The 18234-nt window shown below is 38.5% G+C and overlaps 4 protein-coding genes across 4 annotated transcripts; 3 read left to right on the forward strand and 1 right to left on the reverse strand.

Annotated features, from left to right (window-relative positions):
* Positions 1 to 351: 351 nt before the first annotated feature.
* LOC9316751 (probable sugar phosphate/phosphate translocator At2g25520) lies at positions 352 to 2000 on the forward strand. Its single transcript, XM_002878813.2, has one exon. The coding sequence runs from the start codon at positions 615 to 617 to the stop codon at positions 1656 to 1658; it is 1044 nt and encodes a 347-aa protein (XP_002878859.1). The 5' UTR covers positions 352 to 614; the 3' UTR covers positions 1659 to 2000.
* A 1427-nt stretch (positions 2001 to 3427) lies between these two features.
* On the forward strand, positions 3428 to 6937 carry LOC9314927 (putative ATPase N2B). The gene is made up of 13 exons (XM_002878814.2): positions 3428 to 3636; positions 3701 to 3837; positions 3913 to 4055; positions 4140 to 4285; positions 4371 to 4450; positions 4537 to 4794; positions 5026 to 5136; positions 5278 to 5400; positions 5481 to 5602; positions 5721 to 5883; positions 5959 to 6086; positions 6401 to 6542; positions 6629 to 6937. The coding sequence occupies exons 1-13, from the start codon at positions 3513 to 3515 to the stop codon at positions 6710 to 6712; spliced, it is 1761 nt and encodes a 586-aa protein (XP_002878860.1). The 5' UTR covers positions 3428 to 3512; the 3' UTR covers positions 6713 to 6937.
* A 1824-nt stretch (positions 6938 to 8761) lies between these two features.
* Positions 8762 to 11063, forward strand: LOC9314928 (adenine nucleotide transporter BT1, chloroplastic/mitochondrial). Its single transcript, XM_002878815.2, has 3 exons — positions 8762 to 9606; positions 9803 to 9964; positions 10190 to 11063. Exons 1-3 carry the CDS (start codon positions 9037 to 9039, stop codon positions 10664 to 10666), a joined length of 1209 nt encoding a protein of 402 aa, XP_002878861.1. The 5' UTR covers positions 8762 to 9036; the 3' UTR covers positions 10667 to 11063.
* Positions 11044 to 16701, reverse strand: LOC9314929 (probable cellulose synthase A catalytic subunit 10 [UDP-forming]). The gene is given in 16 exon segments (XM_021028631.1): positions 11044 to 11821; positions 11891 to 12241; positions 12327 to 12523; positions 12608 to 12872; positions 12973 to 13185; positions 13403 to 13528; positions 13628 to 13765; positions 13877 to 14222; positions 14329 to 14595; positions 14797 to 14986; positions 15075 to 15144; positions 15248 to 15420; positions 15511 to 15621; positions 15624 to 15705; positions 16315 to 16368; positions 16370 to 16701. Coding segments are annotated over 16 exon segments (3183 nt in total). The 5' UTR covers positions 16397 to 16701; the 3' UTR covers positions 11044 to 11248.
* Positions 16702 to 18234: the final 1533 nt, after the last annotated feature.

Genomic DNA, 18234 nt, shown 5'->3' on the forward strand with positions numbered 1-18234 from the left:
TGAATAAAGTTACTTCAGGAAACAACATAACAACGGGTAATACAAAAAAAAACCATAAATAATTTATACTTTAAACTTTATGCAGCATCACATACTTAACGTAAATAAATGATTTACTGACTTACAAAACTACAAATATTTAAAGTTTTGACAAAATTAGATATGGTAAAAATTGGGTTTCTTTCTGTGACCAAGAAAAGAAAGGACAATTTAGTATAACATTTATATACCTTAATTGACTAAATAAGAGCTCAAAACAGAACATTTTTTACATTCAACAAAACGTAATTGACTAAAAAAAGAGCTCAAAACAAAACAATTTGTACATTTTTTTAATATTTGAAAGACCAAATAACAGAGAATTAAAACATGGGTCCCACAATAATCCAATCGTCAAATAATCTTCCACCTTTTTGCCACGTAGCACACAAAGTCACGTAAGCCCTTCCCCTACATTAGAGACCAAACTCAAAGACTCTCTCTTCTCCAAACCCAAAACATTGACAAACCGATAGAGAGAGAGAGACTTCTATCGTGCGCACATCTCTCTCTTAACCCTTATCCTGCGCACCACCATCACCATCTTCTTCTCCGGCGAAAAAAAAACCACCACCATGGGGAAAGGTCGTGCACTTTCCGACGGAGTGATAAAAAAGATCATCCTTTCGTACACCTATGTCGCAATCTGGATCTTCCTCAGCTTCACAGTCATCGTCTACAACAAATACATCCTCGACAAGAAGATGTATAATTGGCCATACCCAATAACTCTCACCATGATTCACATGGGTTTTTGCTCTTCCTTAGCTGTGATTCTCATCAAAGTCTTCAAAGTCGTCGAGCCTGTTTCAATGTCACGCGACACTTATCTCAGATCCGTCGTACCAATCGGCGCGTTGTACTCACTCTCTCTCTGGTTATCAAACTCTGCTTACATCTACCTCTCTGTTTCCTTCATTCAAATGCTCAAAGCCCTAATGCCTGTAGCTGTTTACTCAATCGGAGTTTTGTTAAAGAAAGAGACTTTCAAATCTCAGACTATGACTAACATGCTCTCGATCTCGTTTGGTGTTGCTATTGCTGCTTATGGTGAAGCTAAGTTTGATGGTTGGGGTGTTTTTCTTCAGCTTGGTGCTGTTGCTTTTGAAGCTACAAGGTTGGTTTTGATTCAGATCTTGCTTACTTCTAAAGGAATCAATCTAAATCCAATCACTTCTCTCTATTATGTTGCTCCTTGTTGTTTGGTTTTCCTCTCTGTTCCTTGGATCTTTGTGGAGTTTCCAGTTCTTAGAGATACTTCGAGTTTCCATTTCGATTTCATGATCTTTGGAACCAATTCTGTTTGTGCGTTTGCTTTGAATCTTGCTGTGTTCTTGCTCGTTGGGAAAACCTCTGCTTTGACAATGAATGTGGCTGGTGTGGTTAAAGATTGGCTTTTGATTGCATTCTCGTGGTCGGTGATTAAGGACACGGTCACACCGATCAATCTGTTTGGTTATGGACTTGCCTTTTTGGGTGTTGGATATTACAATCACTGCAAGTTACAGGCGTTGAAGGCTAAAGATGCACAGAAGAAGGTTCAGGCAAGTGATGAGGAAGCTGGGAAGCTTTTGGAAGAGAGGGAAAGTGAAGCTAAACGAAACGAAACCCAAGATTAATCAGATTCTGATTCTGGTTCAAGAATGCTATTTCAAGGAACAAGAGCTTCAAGGGTAAGATGATTTTGGATTTTGCATTGTCGGTGTTCGTCTACGTTTTAGTTTTGCGATTATATTTTTTAAGTTATGGCTGATTATATTACATAGTGATGGATGGGTGTTTCGAGTTTCATGAATCTTTTGAACTCCATTGTATCTTCTTCTTTTGAGTTATCTTTTGTTTCTTACTTCCTCATTATGAATCTCTATCGATGTGGGTAACAATTGTTGTAGTAGTAACTTCTTTATATTTTGCCCATTGAGATTTGTTAAATGTCAAATTGAAATTCCCTTCTTTTCTCTTTCTATATAAAACCGTTCTATGTTGGAAGTCAGAAGATGGTCATTACCAAAAACTTTTCGATATTTTATGGGTTATGTTGGATCATTTGGAAGCAAGATCCACAATTTCAGGCACTATATAGTAAATACCCACACCGACGTTACAATAATATGTTACGCCATCATATGAATACAGTGGTCTCATTTAACCTCTCCAAAGATCCTTCTTACTTTAGAGAGGCAAAATAGGTGTTACATACCAACCGAATAATGTGATCTTTTTTTTTTATCTCAACAAGCTCATGTCTTAGGTAAAAGGGACAGGCAAAATAGGTGTTACATACCAGAGGAACAACTCACGGAGTAGGGATTTCTCGGCAACGAATATCTGGGAACTTCAACACATTTGGTTCTAGTTTGACATAAAGCTGTTTTGTTCCAGATAGAATTCCTAAGCATGCATTGGTTTGTTGCTTTGTGACTCTGAAGACTGAACAGCGATTCTGACTCTAGGCAGATTTTTGTATAGGAGAATTGCATCACGCTGGTCGCTGGTTCTGCCGTCTGCGACTCTGCTCCGGTAATACAAGTCTACATTTTTCAAAAAATTTGTTTTATCAACAAGATGCACTGGCCATTTTCTTACCCTTTGCACATAGATGGAGTCGAGGAGTCTATAACTAAAATTTTTCGACTATATTGTTTTTCTTTGGTTATATCCGATCAGGTTTCAGACTAACCACTTTTATTTAAATTTCAACTAGAATCTTAAATTTGCTCATGTAGTGTACTAAGTTAGTTGCCTTGCCATTCAAAATGAGAAAGTTTACAAAATCACGAGTTTGAAAATTCAAAAAGTTTATTTTCCTAAAATAAAAATCAAAATTTATTAGTCCAATTAGACTGCACCAAACGCCTCACCAAAAAAAAATGAGACTGCACCAAACGAAATAGGGAAAAATGTCGTTAAAATCCCCAACTTATTCAAAACGTTGATTTAAATCCTCAACTCATGACGAAACGAAATAAATATCAAACTTATGTTGATTTTCTAAATAAATATTAAACTTATGTTGACTTTTCAAATAAACACCAAACTTTCATGTCAACATAATTTGGAAAGTCAATATAATTTTAATATTTATTTGGAAAGTTAACATAAGTTTGATATTTATTTCGTTTCGTTAAGTTGATGATTTAAATCAACGTTTTGAATAAGTTGGAGATTTTAGTGACATTTTTCCCAAACGAAATATATGTTCACGGACAGGACCACATCGGGTTTGGCAGATTTGGCAGCCTAGTTTCGACATCTACCAAACCCACTAAATAAATCTACACGGACACTAAAAAGCCAAATCAGCAATTCAACAAACGGTCCATATTCCACCACGTGGCTCTCATATAACTCGTCACGTCGACACCTATTAATACAGTTCTAATTATTCCCCTCCGTTTCCGGAACAGTAGCTAAACCGTGATCGGAAAGCTAGTTCCAAAGAAGAAACCAAAATCGGAGTCTGAAAGCAAATTATGCCTAATGTTTCTCAGATCTCTACTGTTCTACGTCTAGGGTTTTCTTCTAAAAGAAGACTCTCCAATGGCTTCCACTTCGTTTCTCGGTCTTATTCCACCTCTGATCCTCCCAAACCATCAGGTACTTTCATAATCTTTAATTCGTTGAGAATTATGCAATTGAGATTAATGTCGCTTATTATCAGGTCCACTGACGAGTTACAGTAAGTTAGTGGAGCAAGGGAGGTTACAACATGATCCATACCAAGAGAAAGTTGTTTCAGCATTTGAAAATTTGTTTGGAAGATTGGAACATTTCGAGAAGGAAATGGAAGATTATCATGTAAAAATTAGGCTCAATTGGAAATAGTGTAACGTTTTGGTTCAACTGGAAATAGTGTAACATTTTGGTTTTTAGGTGAGATTAGCAGAGTGGGAGAAGAAGAGAGAGGAAGAGCGGCGAAAGCTAATGGTGGAAGAAGCTGAGAAGAAGGAAGAAGATGGAATGTGGGCATCTGTGAATAAGCATGGGCAGAAGCTTTTGGGAAGATGGGTATTAGGGTGAGGTTTTGGTCAATTGTTTCTTCTTTAGTTGAATTTGTTTGTTTGTTTTTCAAATGGTTGACTTTTTTTGGTGTGTTTTAGGCGGAGACAGATGAATGTAGAACCTGGAGTTGGTAAATGGGTATCGTATCTTAACCGAGAGAGAAAACTGGACTCGATTGTTGGTTCTCGTCCTGCGGTACCACCAGCTCCAAAAGGATTGTATATCTATGGAAATGTAGGATGTGGTATGTTAATGGATGGTGCATTATGCTCTTACTGTATAACTAATAAGGTTAGGTTATTTATGAATATGTTTGGTGTTTCATGTAGGCAAGACTATGTTGATGGATATGTTTTTTGGCGCTACTGATGGAATCATTAGACATAGACAACGGTTTCACTTTCATGAGGTGTGTGAGCCTTTAGAGGTTCTTCTTTTATTTGTGTATAAAGAACTTAATTCAAACTCTGACATTTTTCATTTCTTTCTTTGTAGGCTATGCTGAAGATAAATGAACAAATGCACAAGTATTGGAAGGAGAATGGTGCCGAAAAGTCATCGCAATATAGCATTTCGAGCTGGATTATGAATCTTCCTGTTGATGAAAAAGTTAAGGAATGGCTAGCTGGAGAAGAATTTTATAAGCAGCAACTCCAAATGAAACACATTCTTCCAGCTGTGGCTGACAAGTTTCTCGTTGATCAGCAATCGAGTAAAAAAGGAGCCAGCATCCTCTGCTTTGATGAGATTCAGGTAATTGTATACTCAGTTCATCCTTCTAAGAATAGATTGTTGACTATGAGAAAGTAATGAAGTGTTAAAAACTAGGCTCGCTAACTGCTTATCCCTCAAAAGTCATAAAGCCAATTTAGTGTCAACAAGGGCTTAGATGAGACTGAACTTGCTAACTTTTGCCCTCGGATGAAGATGCAAATAGGGTTCATTCTTCCCATAACTTGGACTTTCTTGCATCTTCTGTTACAGACAGTTGATGTATTTGCTATTGTGGCCTTATCTGGAATTATGAGCAGATTGTTGGCTACTGGAACTGTTCTTGTGGCCACCAGTAACCGAGCACCACGGGAGTTGAATCAGGTTTCTTTTCTCTTCTCTTTAAGCCTTCTTCTATTTTCAGCAAATAGGTCTCTTTAACTAATTTCATGAAGGACATGTATCTTGATTACACATTGTCTTTGCATTGAGTCACTAATTTTCTCGCTTATGTTGTTGGTACAGGACGGAATGCAGAAGGAGATATTTGACAAGTTTGTTTCTAAATTGGAGAAACATTGTGAGATAATCTCAATTGGAAGTGAAGTAGATTACCGCCGAGTTGCAGCCCAAAACTCAGTTGAAAATGTGTGAATCACACTCTTTGCATTGTGTATTTGTTGGGTACTTTGCTTCTGTTTGATGAATTTGTAAATTTGCATTTATAGGTTCACTACTTATGGCCTTTAAATAAAGCTGTTCTGGAAGAGTTTGAGAAAATGTGGCTTCAAATCACTGACCAGTACGGTGGAGAAATAACCTCTGCGACTCTCCCAGTGATGTTTGGAAGGTAGAAATGAGAGCAACAGTGTTTCTTTTTGTTATGGATCAAATTAAATCACAGTGGTTTTTCTTTTTGCTTGTGATCAAACTAAATCGCAATGGTGTTTTTGCGTGTGTATCATCAGAACAGTGGAGGTTCCTCAAAGCTGTAATGGAGTGGCAAGATTCACATTCGAGTATCTTTGTGGTCGACCGGTAGGTGCAGCAGATTACATCGCAGTGGCCAAAAACTATCATACAATCTTTATATCTGATATTCCAGCAATGAGCATGGAAATACGTGACAAGGTATAAACCAAAATCAAGATTGATGGCTGTTGATGTTTGTCGATTCCTTCCTCTAAGGGCTTTTGATGTTATCAGGCACGTAGGTTTATAACCCTTGTAGATGAGCTATACAACCACCATTGTTGTCTTGTCTCAAGCGCGGAGACACCTATTGATGAGTTGTTTCAAGGAACTGCAGAGGGAACACTCTTTGACCTGGAAAGGTAAGAACACACAATTGATGAGTGGACAATCTGGTTTACTGTTTGATTCTGTTCAGGTTGTTGGTTTTCCCGGCTTTATTGAAACTAAAGTAAAATGAAAGCCTTTCTTTTAATTCGGTTTGGTTTTGGTTAGTTGTAGATTCTTCTTGATTAGGTAATGGCTTAATCATTTCGATTTGGAATCGGCTTAATCATTCCGATTTGGTATCGGCTTAATCATTTCGATTCAGTTTGGTTTATATGCCAGTCCCCTAAGTTGCACCAAGATGGTTTACTTTGTGTGGTGTTCACATAAATTTATCGGAAACTTGCAGCTTCCAGTTTGAGACGGAGACGGAAGATTCAAGATTAAGGCGAGATGTGCTTGCAGAAGGTAGCATAAGTGCAGCTGGATCGCCTTCTTCGATCGTATCAATGCTATCTGGCGAAGAAGAAATGTTTGCATTTGCTCGAGCCGTAAGTCGTTTCTCACTTCCTAATATTCCTTTCGTCCAAAAATGTGGTTTATATGGAGTATTTGGTAATTATGTTAAACGGTGCAGGCGTCGCGGTTGATTGAAATGCAGACTCCGTTGTACCTTGAAGGAGTTCATTTCTTGCATCCTTATTTCCATCAGCAAAAGTAATTCAAAAATAATAACAAATGAATAATTGACTTATATTGCGCCATTATTTTTTTCCCCTGTGATTATTGTTTAGCAGAAGTGACCAACCAAGGTTTGGTCTTTTACCTTTATACTAAGGCGATTCATGAATAAAAATGTTATTTTTGATGTTCTATCACTAAAACGTCTGCACTGTGAGTAACTTTCTTAGTTTTCTTATATTTAGACTAATCAATCTTTCAAGTAGATTTGGCTAACAACCAAAATCAACCCGAACAATTAATTTCCATAATGTCTTTTCATATCCAACAATCGGTAGTCGGTACCATGAATTAATGAACCTGAACCAACCAACAATTAAATTAAACACCTGGTTGTTTTTTGGTCGTTTTGGTTGATAATTTGATATATATGAGCAAAACAACGTCGTTGGTTAGTGTTCTTTGGTTGTCGATAAAAGAGAGTGAGAGCATTTCCGTCGCTCACACACCCAATTGAGTATCTGAAAAATAAAATAATATTAATTTTTTATTTATTTATTTGAACCAATCAGAAAATGATAAATGTAGAAATAAGTATCTAGAAGTTTCTCAAATGAGAAACATTTCTGTCCTCTCTCCTCTTTTCCTAATTTTTTATTCTGTTTCAGTGGGGAGTTTCTCACCTAGAATCTTTCATTGGAGATGCTCTGAGCTTAGGATTATATATGATGACAATGGGTCGAAGAGAATATTCCACGAAAACAACTTATGGTTAAGTAATTCGAAGAAATCCTAAGTTGTCAATGTATTATATATATATATCAAAAAAAAATCCCAAGTTGTTAAATGTATCGAAAACAACTTAGGATTCATGAAAAATGTTATTTCCCTTAAGATGTGTGATAAAGGCACGTGACTATTATATGTACCTACCAACGAGACCATTGGTCAGATATTTCGGTTGCCTGTGATGTGAGTTGACGCATGCATTTGTTATCATTCCGTTGGAATGAACTAATTGCATAGTGAAAAATAGTAATAAGGATTACTGAACTTGTACCGTTGTACGTTATCATGGAATGTTGGTTGAGACTGTCGACAAACATAAGATAAGTGATGCGACCACAGCAGAGAGGGAACTAACTCATACAAATGTCCGGTGAAAGATATTTGAAATGTCCTGATCCCGATTTTTTTTTTCACGTATGTGTATCCTATCATGTGTCTTTTCTTATCGGATCTTTTTCTCAAGCACTAATGAAATTGTTTAGTGAGTATCGTCACCTCTAAGAAGACCTTAAACAAATTTTAAAATTATATTAGAATTTTAAGATAATTTAATTTTAATCTAAAAAAAGATATTAAACCACTCTTTGGAAAATAAGTGTTTTTTGAGTTTTTCATCAGTATCTTAAAGAAGAAATTCTTTTCCTATTTTTTTTTTTTCTATATTGTGAAAAATCTACTCTAGAACTTTTTAATGAAGGTATTCTTAGTCATTTTTATATTTGTTACTCTCAATCAACGTCGCTAAATTTCCGATAGTTCATGGACCCGTCTCCATCATCTTTTGGATCATGACAAATTTATGCACTTAATTTCTTTGGACGAAGATCACATACAAAGAACACAATTATTATTCAAAAGTATTTATCAATATCTGAAAAGGAAAATAATCATATAAATATACAGTAATAGTTTAGTATTTGCTAAGAAGTAGAAAAATGGTAGTCTTAATTTTAAAGTTAAGCAAATCAACTTCAAAAAAAAAAAGTTAAGCAAATCAAACACAAAACTACAAAAGCTAATAACTCGAATAGTAAAACCACAAATAATTGAATTTCTAATCCCTCATTTTACTTCTTTACCAATTGTAGTCCTGTATTTTTGTTGACATCACTATTTGCAACTTATTTATTTCTTAAAAATAAACAAAAACATTCATACTTCATAGTTATACTGGCACTGTTTGACTAATTTTGACGAATTTTCCGTCTGAGAATATAATTATAGGATAATAAAGCTATAGAAAAAAGAAAAACAAACACCTAAAAACGAATATCATAGAAATTAAAATATAAATAAATACCTAACCGCCTAGCAGCCTCCGCCCCCAACCACTCACCCATTCAAAAGGCTAAAGCTGCTGCAACCAGCAGCGGTAGTAAAACCCTAACGACCTCGACGAAAGTGACAACCCCCAAATTCTCGACTCTACCCAAACACTCTCGTCGTCGTCACTCGATTTCCGTCGCACCCTAAAATCTTCTGTTTCTTATCCTTCACGAAGATGTGGAGGTCGTGAATCGTGATCACTTGTACCGCTTCTTGGGAACGAAGAACTTCATACGAGAAACTGTATTCATGGGCAAGACTGGAATCCAATTGTTCGACGATACGAGGAATGGGTTTTTCTCTGTATCCGATTTGGGATCCGATTGGAGCAGCCAACAGAACCCAAACTACCGGCCAGTTGGTGGATTGTTCGCGAGTGTTAATCAATTAGGAACTGGATTCGGGTCAGGACTTGGGTCCGGATCTATTTCGTCTCCGGATCCTCCCAACAGAGATAACAATAGTAGCTTCAGTGCTCAGCTTAATGATCTGTGCACAAAGTACTTACCTTTTAAAGATGAGGAGGAGGAAGAAGTTATTGGTGAGAAACGGAAGAAGAAGAAGAAAGGAGGGTTGAAACTGAAGCTTAAGATTTCTAATCCTTCGTTGCGGCGGTTATTAAGTGGAGCTGTGGCTGGAGCGATTTCGAGAACGGCGGTGGCTCCTTTGGAAACTATTAGGACTCATTTAATGGTGGGAAGTGGTGGCGACTCCACCACTGAAGTCTTTCGTGATATCATGAAGCAAGAAGGATGGAAAGGTCTCTTCAGGGGCAATTTGGTCAATGTGATTCGTGTAGCACCCGCTCGTGCCGTTGAGGTACCAATAGATTCGAAATTTGATGTAGAATAGCTTTGGAATTTTATATGATTGGTGAATTGGTTTGGCTGGACAGTTTTGTGTTCATATGAAGCTCAAGTTCTAAGGATTAGTTTGAGGCTTAAGCAATATCTAAGGATACGTTTTAGATGGTCTTCCAAATGCTAATTTTAACTTTTCTTTCAACTCTGTTCAGCTTTTTGTATTCGAGACAGTTAACAAGAACTTGACTCCAAAGCTCGGAGAACAGTCAAAAATCCCCATTCCAGCTTCGTTGCTCGCGGGGGCCTGTGCTGGGGTTAGCCAGACCCTCTTGACATACCCCCTTGAACTAGTCAAGACCCGCCTTACAATTCAGGTATGTCCTATAGAGTTTCCAGAGTTTTTTTTTCTTTCTGTAAAATGGTATTTAGAAGGTGTGATTTGGAGTCAACATGAGGAATTATTTGGTAAAATGTAATTTAATCCTGCTGTGGAAAGGAATTTAAGAGCTTTAAAACATTTAAGAATAGATGGTATATTGTAAGGGCGGGTGGAGTTTAGAGTTTGGCCACTGATGTGTGTCTTCGAAATCACTTTTCAGAGAGGTGTATACAAGGGAATAGTGGATGCTTTTGTCAAAATAATAAGGGAGGAAGGACCGACTGAACTTTACAGAGGTCTTGCCCCGAGCCTTATAGGAGTGGTTCCATATGCAGCAACAAACTACTTCGCCTATGACTCCTTAAGAAAAGCTTACCGTAAGCTGGTGAAGCAAGAGAGCATTGGAAATATCGAGACTCTTTTGATAGGCTCTTTAGCTGGTGCGTTATCAAGTACCGCAACTTTCCCCTTGGAGGTTGCTCGGAAGCATATGCAGGTGGGAGCAGTCGGTGGGAGGGTGGTTTACAAGAACATGTTGCATGCTTTGATCCGCATACTCGAGCAAGAAGGTGTTGCAGGTTGGTATAGAGGGCTTGGACCGAGTTGCTTGAAGTTGGTTCCTGCAGCTGGGATCTCCTTCATGTGTTACGAGGCATGCAAGAAGATACTCGTTGAGAACAACAACGAGGAAGCCTGAGCTCTATCGTTACAACTCACATGAGTACTTTTGGCTTTGGTCAGACTAACACGATGGCTCTGGTTAACCAAATTAGGTCATGGTTGATGATTCCGCAAGCATATGAGAATAGCGTTGTGCCAATTGAGACTTCACATTCACACAATTCAGAAGATTCGAGTTTAAAAATTTTGGGCGGGCACATTATTGATTCATTTGGAACTTAACATCCAAAAGATTCATGTGTTTTTTTTTTTTTTTTGCTTTGGTTCCTGTTTCGTTTTCCGGATCTGTCATAGTTTTATTTTAATTCTTTTTGTTGGCTCAAATAAGTTTAAATTACAGTGTCTAGAATTTAGACCCGTAAAGAACCAGAACTTTTTCAGAAAAAAGAAGAATTAAAGACGGATTATATACATTAATACATTAGAATGGTTTCTCATAGAACATGAGTTTATTTTATAGCAACACTTCCCACTACGAAACATGATATAACCAACACATAATCACAAGACCTATAGCTTCTTAGATTAATGGGGTTTCCTATTATATATCCACACACACATTTATATAGGGCTGAACATAACAGTGGGCAGCTCAGTGTCACATGAAACTGTTGCTCATAACTCCAGTGGTGGAAACAAAGGGGTTGATTCGGACCCAAAGTAATGAGAAGATGGATGCAAGAAGCGCAGACCAGACAATGACAATGGTCGGAGTCCGGTTCTGTCTTCCCAAAAGACCCTTCAAGAAAGGGTAAAGATGAGCAACAACCCAAAGAGCAAAAAAGAGCTTTCCCATGAGAGGTCCCCACGATTGGTAGCCACTGTTTATTGCATACGAGACCCCAACCACAATACCGACAAGGTTAACCAATAAGATAGTGGTTGGTGGGATGAGAAGAGACGTCCATTTGAAGACGTAAAGCTCTGCAAAGTCTCCATCTTCATCAGAGGCCTTCGATGTGACCGTGAAGTTTGTGTCAATCCCTGCAAAAACTTTGAGTAGACCTTGAAATACTGCAAAAAGATGAGCCGAGGTTCCACCGATGACCCAAAACTGCTCGTTCCTCCACCATTCTTCAAGGGCCACATCACTCCATCTGAGCTCCAAGATTGCCGATGCGTAGATGGATGTAAATAGCAGTATGAAACACAAGGACGCAGAGTTGCTTATCTGCAAATTGTAAGAAAATGCAATTTCAAAAAGGTAAATTGCAGTAAACGGATAAAAACCACAACATACCTCTGGTATGATGAACTTGTTGGTGATGAGGCAAAAAGCTGGAAGCATACAATAGGCGAGGAGCGGGATGGATGTAATTGGATAGACTATGGTATTGATGTAGGCAATTCTCTCCAACAGTTTCAACCTTCCATTATAGCCATACCATATAGGGCAATGTCTGCTCAGAAGAATCTCGATAGATCCCAAAGCCCACCGAAGAACTTGGTTCAAGCGGTCAGAGAGATTGATGGGTGCGGATCCCTTGAACGCAGGGCGTGGAGGCACGCAGTAGATTGATATCCAACCCCTTGCATGCATCTTGAATCCAGTAAGAATATCTTCTGTCACAAAACCGTAGATCCACCCGATCTAAAAGTCCAAAACATGAACAAGTTATCAGACAGAGAACAAAAGAATGGCTTTGTTGTTTGGACAGTCTTCTGAAACTTCTGACCTCTTTTCCCCATTCAGTCTTGGCCTCATAACCACAGCTTATGACATGAATCGCCTCCTTGAGAAGAGTCGTGGGGTTGGTTGATGGTGGAAGACCTCCTTGTTCCATGAAGGTAGCCGCAATAAACACTGGTGACTGACCAAAACGCTTCTCCAGCCTTTTCTGGGACACTAGAAGAGACATCTCATCATCATAGCCTGCAAGAACAAGAACTTTCAGTGAAAATTTTCTACTTTCACATTCGCAATAATGTGGTCACATAGAGGACGTGGCATACAGACCTTCAACACCCTCGTCAATGTCTTCCATACTGAAAAGTGGAACGTTGGAGTCACTTCTCTTGATGCTTCTGTTATGGTCATAGTTAGGTATTTTGCTTCTCTTTCCTTTCTTCCTCGAGCCAAAACAGCTCTTTATAATTATATTAGGCTCAAGATCTTCCTCTGTTAGAACAGGATCATACCCATACAGGGCCTGCCTGTTGAAACAGCAACCAGTGCCCACATACACAGGACCTTGGATACCATCTAACCCCTTCAAATTAATCTGCACAACATAATACACATCTGAGTTAGCTCAAGTGGACAAGATATGATCGAGAAGGAAAGTAAAAGACGGTGGTTGTGAATAGTAGAGCTAAACTCACATCAAAGAAGACAATATTCCTGTTGGCGTATCGATCATGCAAGTCAATACCATCGAAACGTTGTGGAAACTGCACGTAGCAGCACTTCTTTCCGATTGCAGGGTCCATCATGAAACACATGGCTTCCTTAATCGCCTTGCTGTTGTTGAAGTAATGATCACAATCAACGTTTAAAAGATATGCCCCATTAGTAAGAACAGCAGAAACACGGATCTGTCAAATGCAAGAAAAGCCAGATCAGGAGAAAGTAAAAGTCAGGTTTCAAGAAAGCATACTCGGAAGTGATCGACTAAAGGAATTCCCTAGAGATCGTAGTCATAGCAGCATTATGTAATATACCATGCAGCTACTCGGTCTCATAACACAAAAAACCACTTCCAAGCCTTTGAACAAAAGAGGGCACAACAGAAAATCGAAAGATAAAACGAACCAGTGAATTCATAGCTCCAGCCTTCTTGTGGTACTGAAATCCAGGACGCTTTTCTCGGGACACATAGATGAGCCTAGGTAGCTCATTTCCATCGGTATCCAGACCTCCACTATGGCCTAAGAAAACCTGAATTGTAACAAAATAATTAGCATCAACAAACATTATAGATAACTGTTAGCCATTCTAGGAGAAGTAAAACAAAAGGAAGGGATTTTACTAGTGTACCTGAATCATCCCAGGATGGTCTCTAGGGTTGTTTCCAGGCCAGGGTGTACCATCCTCCATTGTCCAGCCATCTTCAGGAATCTTCTGTGCTTTAGCAACAAGGATATTGATCCTCACTTTAAACTCCTCATACTCTCTCTGCCAGCGTATGACAAAAGAAAATGTGACATTCACTCTTTAGTCTCGTAAATATGTCCAATAGATAAAACAAGTAGAAGCTATATATGCAATAATAATAGTCCAAGTGACCTTCATTGCCCGCCTCTCTTTGACAAAAGAAGGTTGGATCTTATCCTTCAAGTAATCTATCTTCTGGGAAAAATAGAACTCAGGAGCTCTAGGTTCAATGTTGAATTTCTTGCAAAAAGGTACCCATTTCTTTGCAAACTCTGCCGTTTCAGAAAGGGCTTCAAAAGTTAGCATAGCTGAACCATCATCTGAAACATAACACGCAACTGTTTCTACTGGGTAGTCCACTGCAAGGATCGAGAGAACCGTGTTTGCTGTTACAAGAGGAGGCTCTTTCATTGGGTCCACCGTACTAACAAACACATCCACTGGAGCTAGCTGAGATGGTTCACCATCTCGATCATATCTACAATTAAAAGAAAAAAACCAAAACCAGAAAATTCAAATGCAAATAAACAAAACACTAGAAGTTCTTATTCTCGAATACATTGAGAAATAGTCACACATTTCACCTTAAAGCAAGCCTGTCAAGAAAAGTCTCCCTGTTAATGGGATACCATTTTGGAAACTGATCAAGAAGCCAAGAAAAGGCAAACCAGATCTCACAAATAACTGAGGTCAACCACATGGCATATGCATCTTTCACGGGATGAGTTGTACGATAATGCAAGAAGACTCCCAAAATGATGAGCCGAAAAACTATCACTATACGATAAGGTGTCATGCGAGAGGATGGGAAATTTACCACACGGCTCATAGGAAGTCGAGCATCATCAACCCTGTAAGTACAAGATCCATCAATAATCAGAAGCAAACGAGTCAGTAAAATCATGTAACTTAACATGTTTTCTGGATTAGACATTTATACTCGGAAAACAAGATCGGTTCTCAGCGTCACAACTAATAAATTGACCACTGCAAACTCCAAATGCAGACTGAAAATAAATCAACAATGTTTTTCTATATTACTTTTAACTTACATTTGGAGTTCATCACCATTTGACCCTGTCCCTTCAAATTCTCCTCCCTTCCCTTCATGGTATTTACCAGTCATTTGTATCATATTTTTCTCCTGCTTCAGCTTCCAACCTTCAACCCTTTCTTTCCAGTCAACATTCCCAAGCCCATAAGAGTTCAAGTCTTTTGATAGGTCCACGATTCTTACAGGCACTGCATATTTGTATTTAACATGTGAAAATCAAAAGATAATATACAATCTGATGATGGCAAAACAAACGAAGCAAATATTGACACATACCAGGTAGCTGTGGGTCAATACAAGGAGACAAAGTAGCTTTCCTATCCGGCGTAGGAATCTCTCCAGAAACCTATGTATAGAAATCATCAGGAAAAATTGATGCTGTGAAATAAGATCATCTTGAAAATGTCATTATATCAACGTTAGAAGACAAATGATATATTAGTCCCTACCGGATGGCCATGAGTAAGAAGAGAAATTGGTTGGGATTCTAGTCGAGATGACGAAGAGAACTCTTCAGCGCGATGTGGGAGTCTTGCCTTGTTGTTTACCTGGGTATAATCAAGCTCATTCTCGATATCATTGACATCATTCTCTTTTTCATCTCCTTCAACTCCAGGAGTCCCTATACCAACCAGATGTGCCAGAAAATGAAAATAAAGAACTGATTATTAATAGAGACAACCAGAAGATAATAGCACATAATACTACTGACCATTGTGCCGTCTGAATCTAGTCTTGCACTGCGGGCAACACTGAGATCCATCTTTCCTCTCATACTCATAACAAGACGGACACAAAGGGAAGCCACATTCATTACAAGCGCAAAGACATTGCCAGTTTCAGTGAGTCCAACATCGTCACCACAGATCTGACATATCTGACCATTCAGATCTTTCAAGGGTTTTAGCTGCACTTTGAACACAAAAGGATGTTAGAAAGAAAAAAAAACACAGAAACAGATCATAAAGGATCTAAACCAAATCAAGTTACAAGAACCATCTTTAAATGAATGCATATTTGAATTTTGGCTACTTTCACTGATGTTAAAGCTTTTTAAAGTTAGATTATAATGTGTCAGTGAGTATAAAGGCTTAGACTTTAAGAACCAACGATTAAGCAAAACAAATTAAAAACGTAGATCAAGAACCTATAACTGAAATTCACCAACATTGTCACTTCTAGATAAAGGGATAAAACTAAAAGCCAAAATTGGAACAAAAAAAACAAATCAACAACATTTACTCATAGATCTAAAATATGAACAAAAGATATAAAAACCTTTAGAGACAAGAGCATAACTTTATTCATAGAGACTGAAGTAAACCCAAAAGAAAAATAATTCTAATTTTAGCTGACACATTATAATTTTCTCCGGAAGTAAAATCACATAGAAAAGTGTAAATTTTTTTAGCTTTCATTAGCCAATGTTGGTTAAAAAAACCAACAAAACAAACAGAGATATCTAAATTAACCCTAAAGCCAAAAAAAGGAACAAGAAAAAGCAGAGGAAACCAACCCCGTCATCGGAATCGTCTCTGTTCCGAACAAACTCATTTCTCCGGTAAGATCCCGGCAACCATGCCGGGGTTTTGCTGCATCACTTAAGAGCTTAGAAACGTCGTCGTAATACACACTCCAAAAGAAATATCTATCACATAACCCTAGAAATTCGTCAAATTTAGAGAGGGACTTTAACTACAATCTATGTCTACTCTCTTACTTGTCTCTTCTAGTAGTGTCCATTTTTATGTTTACGTTTCCATGTTTTTTATTTTCTTGCGAATTAAATATTTCACACGTGGAAGTCGTCGACCGTTCTTAAGTCTCTGTCAGTGGCCATAACGTTTGCTACCATTACCTTAAAATCAAACAAACTCATAATTTAATAAAACATGCCTAAAAAGGAAAACTATAGTAAAATGGGAATTACAAAGATACTCACGTTACACTTAGTTTTAATTTTTAAATTAATACATCAATAATACGAGAAAGATGGTTCACCGAATGATCGTGGTATTTTTTAAGAATATAGCAATATTTTTTTCTTTTTTTTTTTTAGAAATTTAGGATGATCTGCGTCGACTCCAATTACGCTTGCTTGGACGAAAGTAATACTAGGATAAATGACGTATTACTTATCACGTTTGGAACGCCATAACTTTTAAACCGTGAAGCTAAACTCGACGTGTGATACCTTTTCAGAAAGCTCAAAGAGAGCCCTCCGAGAGGGGCAATGGGTCTTCGTATCATTATTTCGTTTTTGACACAAAATTTTGACGTTTCGATATTTCTCCGAGCCTTTTTGTGATCCATACCACATTTCGGGACCACAATCGATTTTTCGGACATTGTTTGCGCATATTTTCCATGTCTGGAAGGTCCTTAGGACTAGCTGGTGAGGTCCACATAGCAGGTGAGACCCACGGCGAATGATTCTTAGAGTCCGCAAAAAAAGGATAAATGCGATTGCATTACATGTAGTAATGGATGCGATCATACCAGCACTAATGCACGGGATCCCATCAGAACTCCGTAGTGAAGCGTGCTTGGGCGAGAGTAGTACTAGGATGGGTGACCTCCCGGGAAGTCCTCGTGTTGCATCCCTTTTTTTTTTTTTTGTGTCTTATGACTTATCACCTTCGGAACGCCATAACTTTTTAACCGTGAGGCCAAACTCGACATGTGATACCTTTTCGGAAAGCCCAAAGAGAGCCCTTCAAAAGGGGCAATGGGCAATGGGTCTTCGTCACATTGTTTTTTTTATCGACACCAAATTTTGACGTTAAGGGGCTTTTCCGGGCCATTTTGTGATCCATACCATATTTCGGGACCGAAATCGATTTTTCAGACATTGTTTGCGTATATTTTCCATATCTTGAAGCTCCTTAGGACTAGCTAGTGATGCCCACGTAGCAGGTGGGACCCACGGCGAATGATTCTTAGAGTCCGCAAAAAGGATAAATGCGATTGCATTGCATGTACTAACGGATGCGATCATACCAGCACTAATGCACCGGATCCCATCAGAACTCCGCAGGTAAGCGTGCTTGGGCGAGAGTAGTACTAGAATGGGTGACCTCCCGGGAAGTCCTCGTGTTGCATCCCTCTTTTTCTTTTTCTTTTTTTGTTGCTTATGACTTATCACCTTCGGAACGCCATAACTTTTTAACCGTGAGGCCAAACTCGACATGTGATACCTTTTCGGAAAGCCCAAAGAGAGCCCTTCAAAAGGGGCAATGGGCAAAGGGTCTTCGTACCATTGTTTTTTTTTACGACACCAAATTTTGACGTTAAGGGGCTTTTCCGGGCCATTTTGTGATCCATACCATATTTCGGGACCGAAATCGATTTTTCAGACATTGTTTGCGTATATTTTCCATATCTTGAAGCTCCGTAGGACTAGCTGTGAGGCCCACGTAGCAGGTGGGACCCACGG

This window comes from Arabidopsis lyrata (assembly GCF_000004255.2).
Source record: "Arabidopsis lyrata subsp. lyrata unplaced genomic scaffold ARALYscaffold_4, whole genome shotgun sequence".
NCBI classification, from domain to species: Eukaryota; Viridiplantae; Streptophyta; class Magnoliopsida; order Brassicales; family Brassicaceae; genus Arabidopsis; species Arabidopsis lyrata.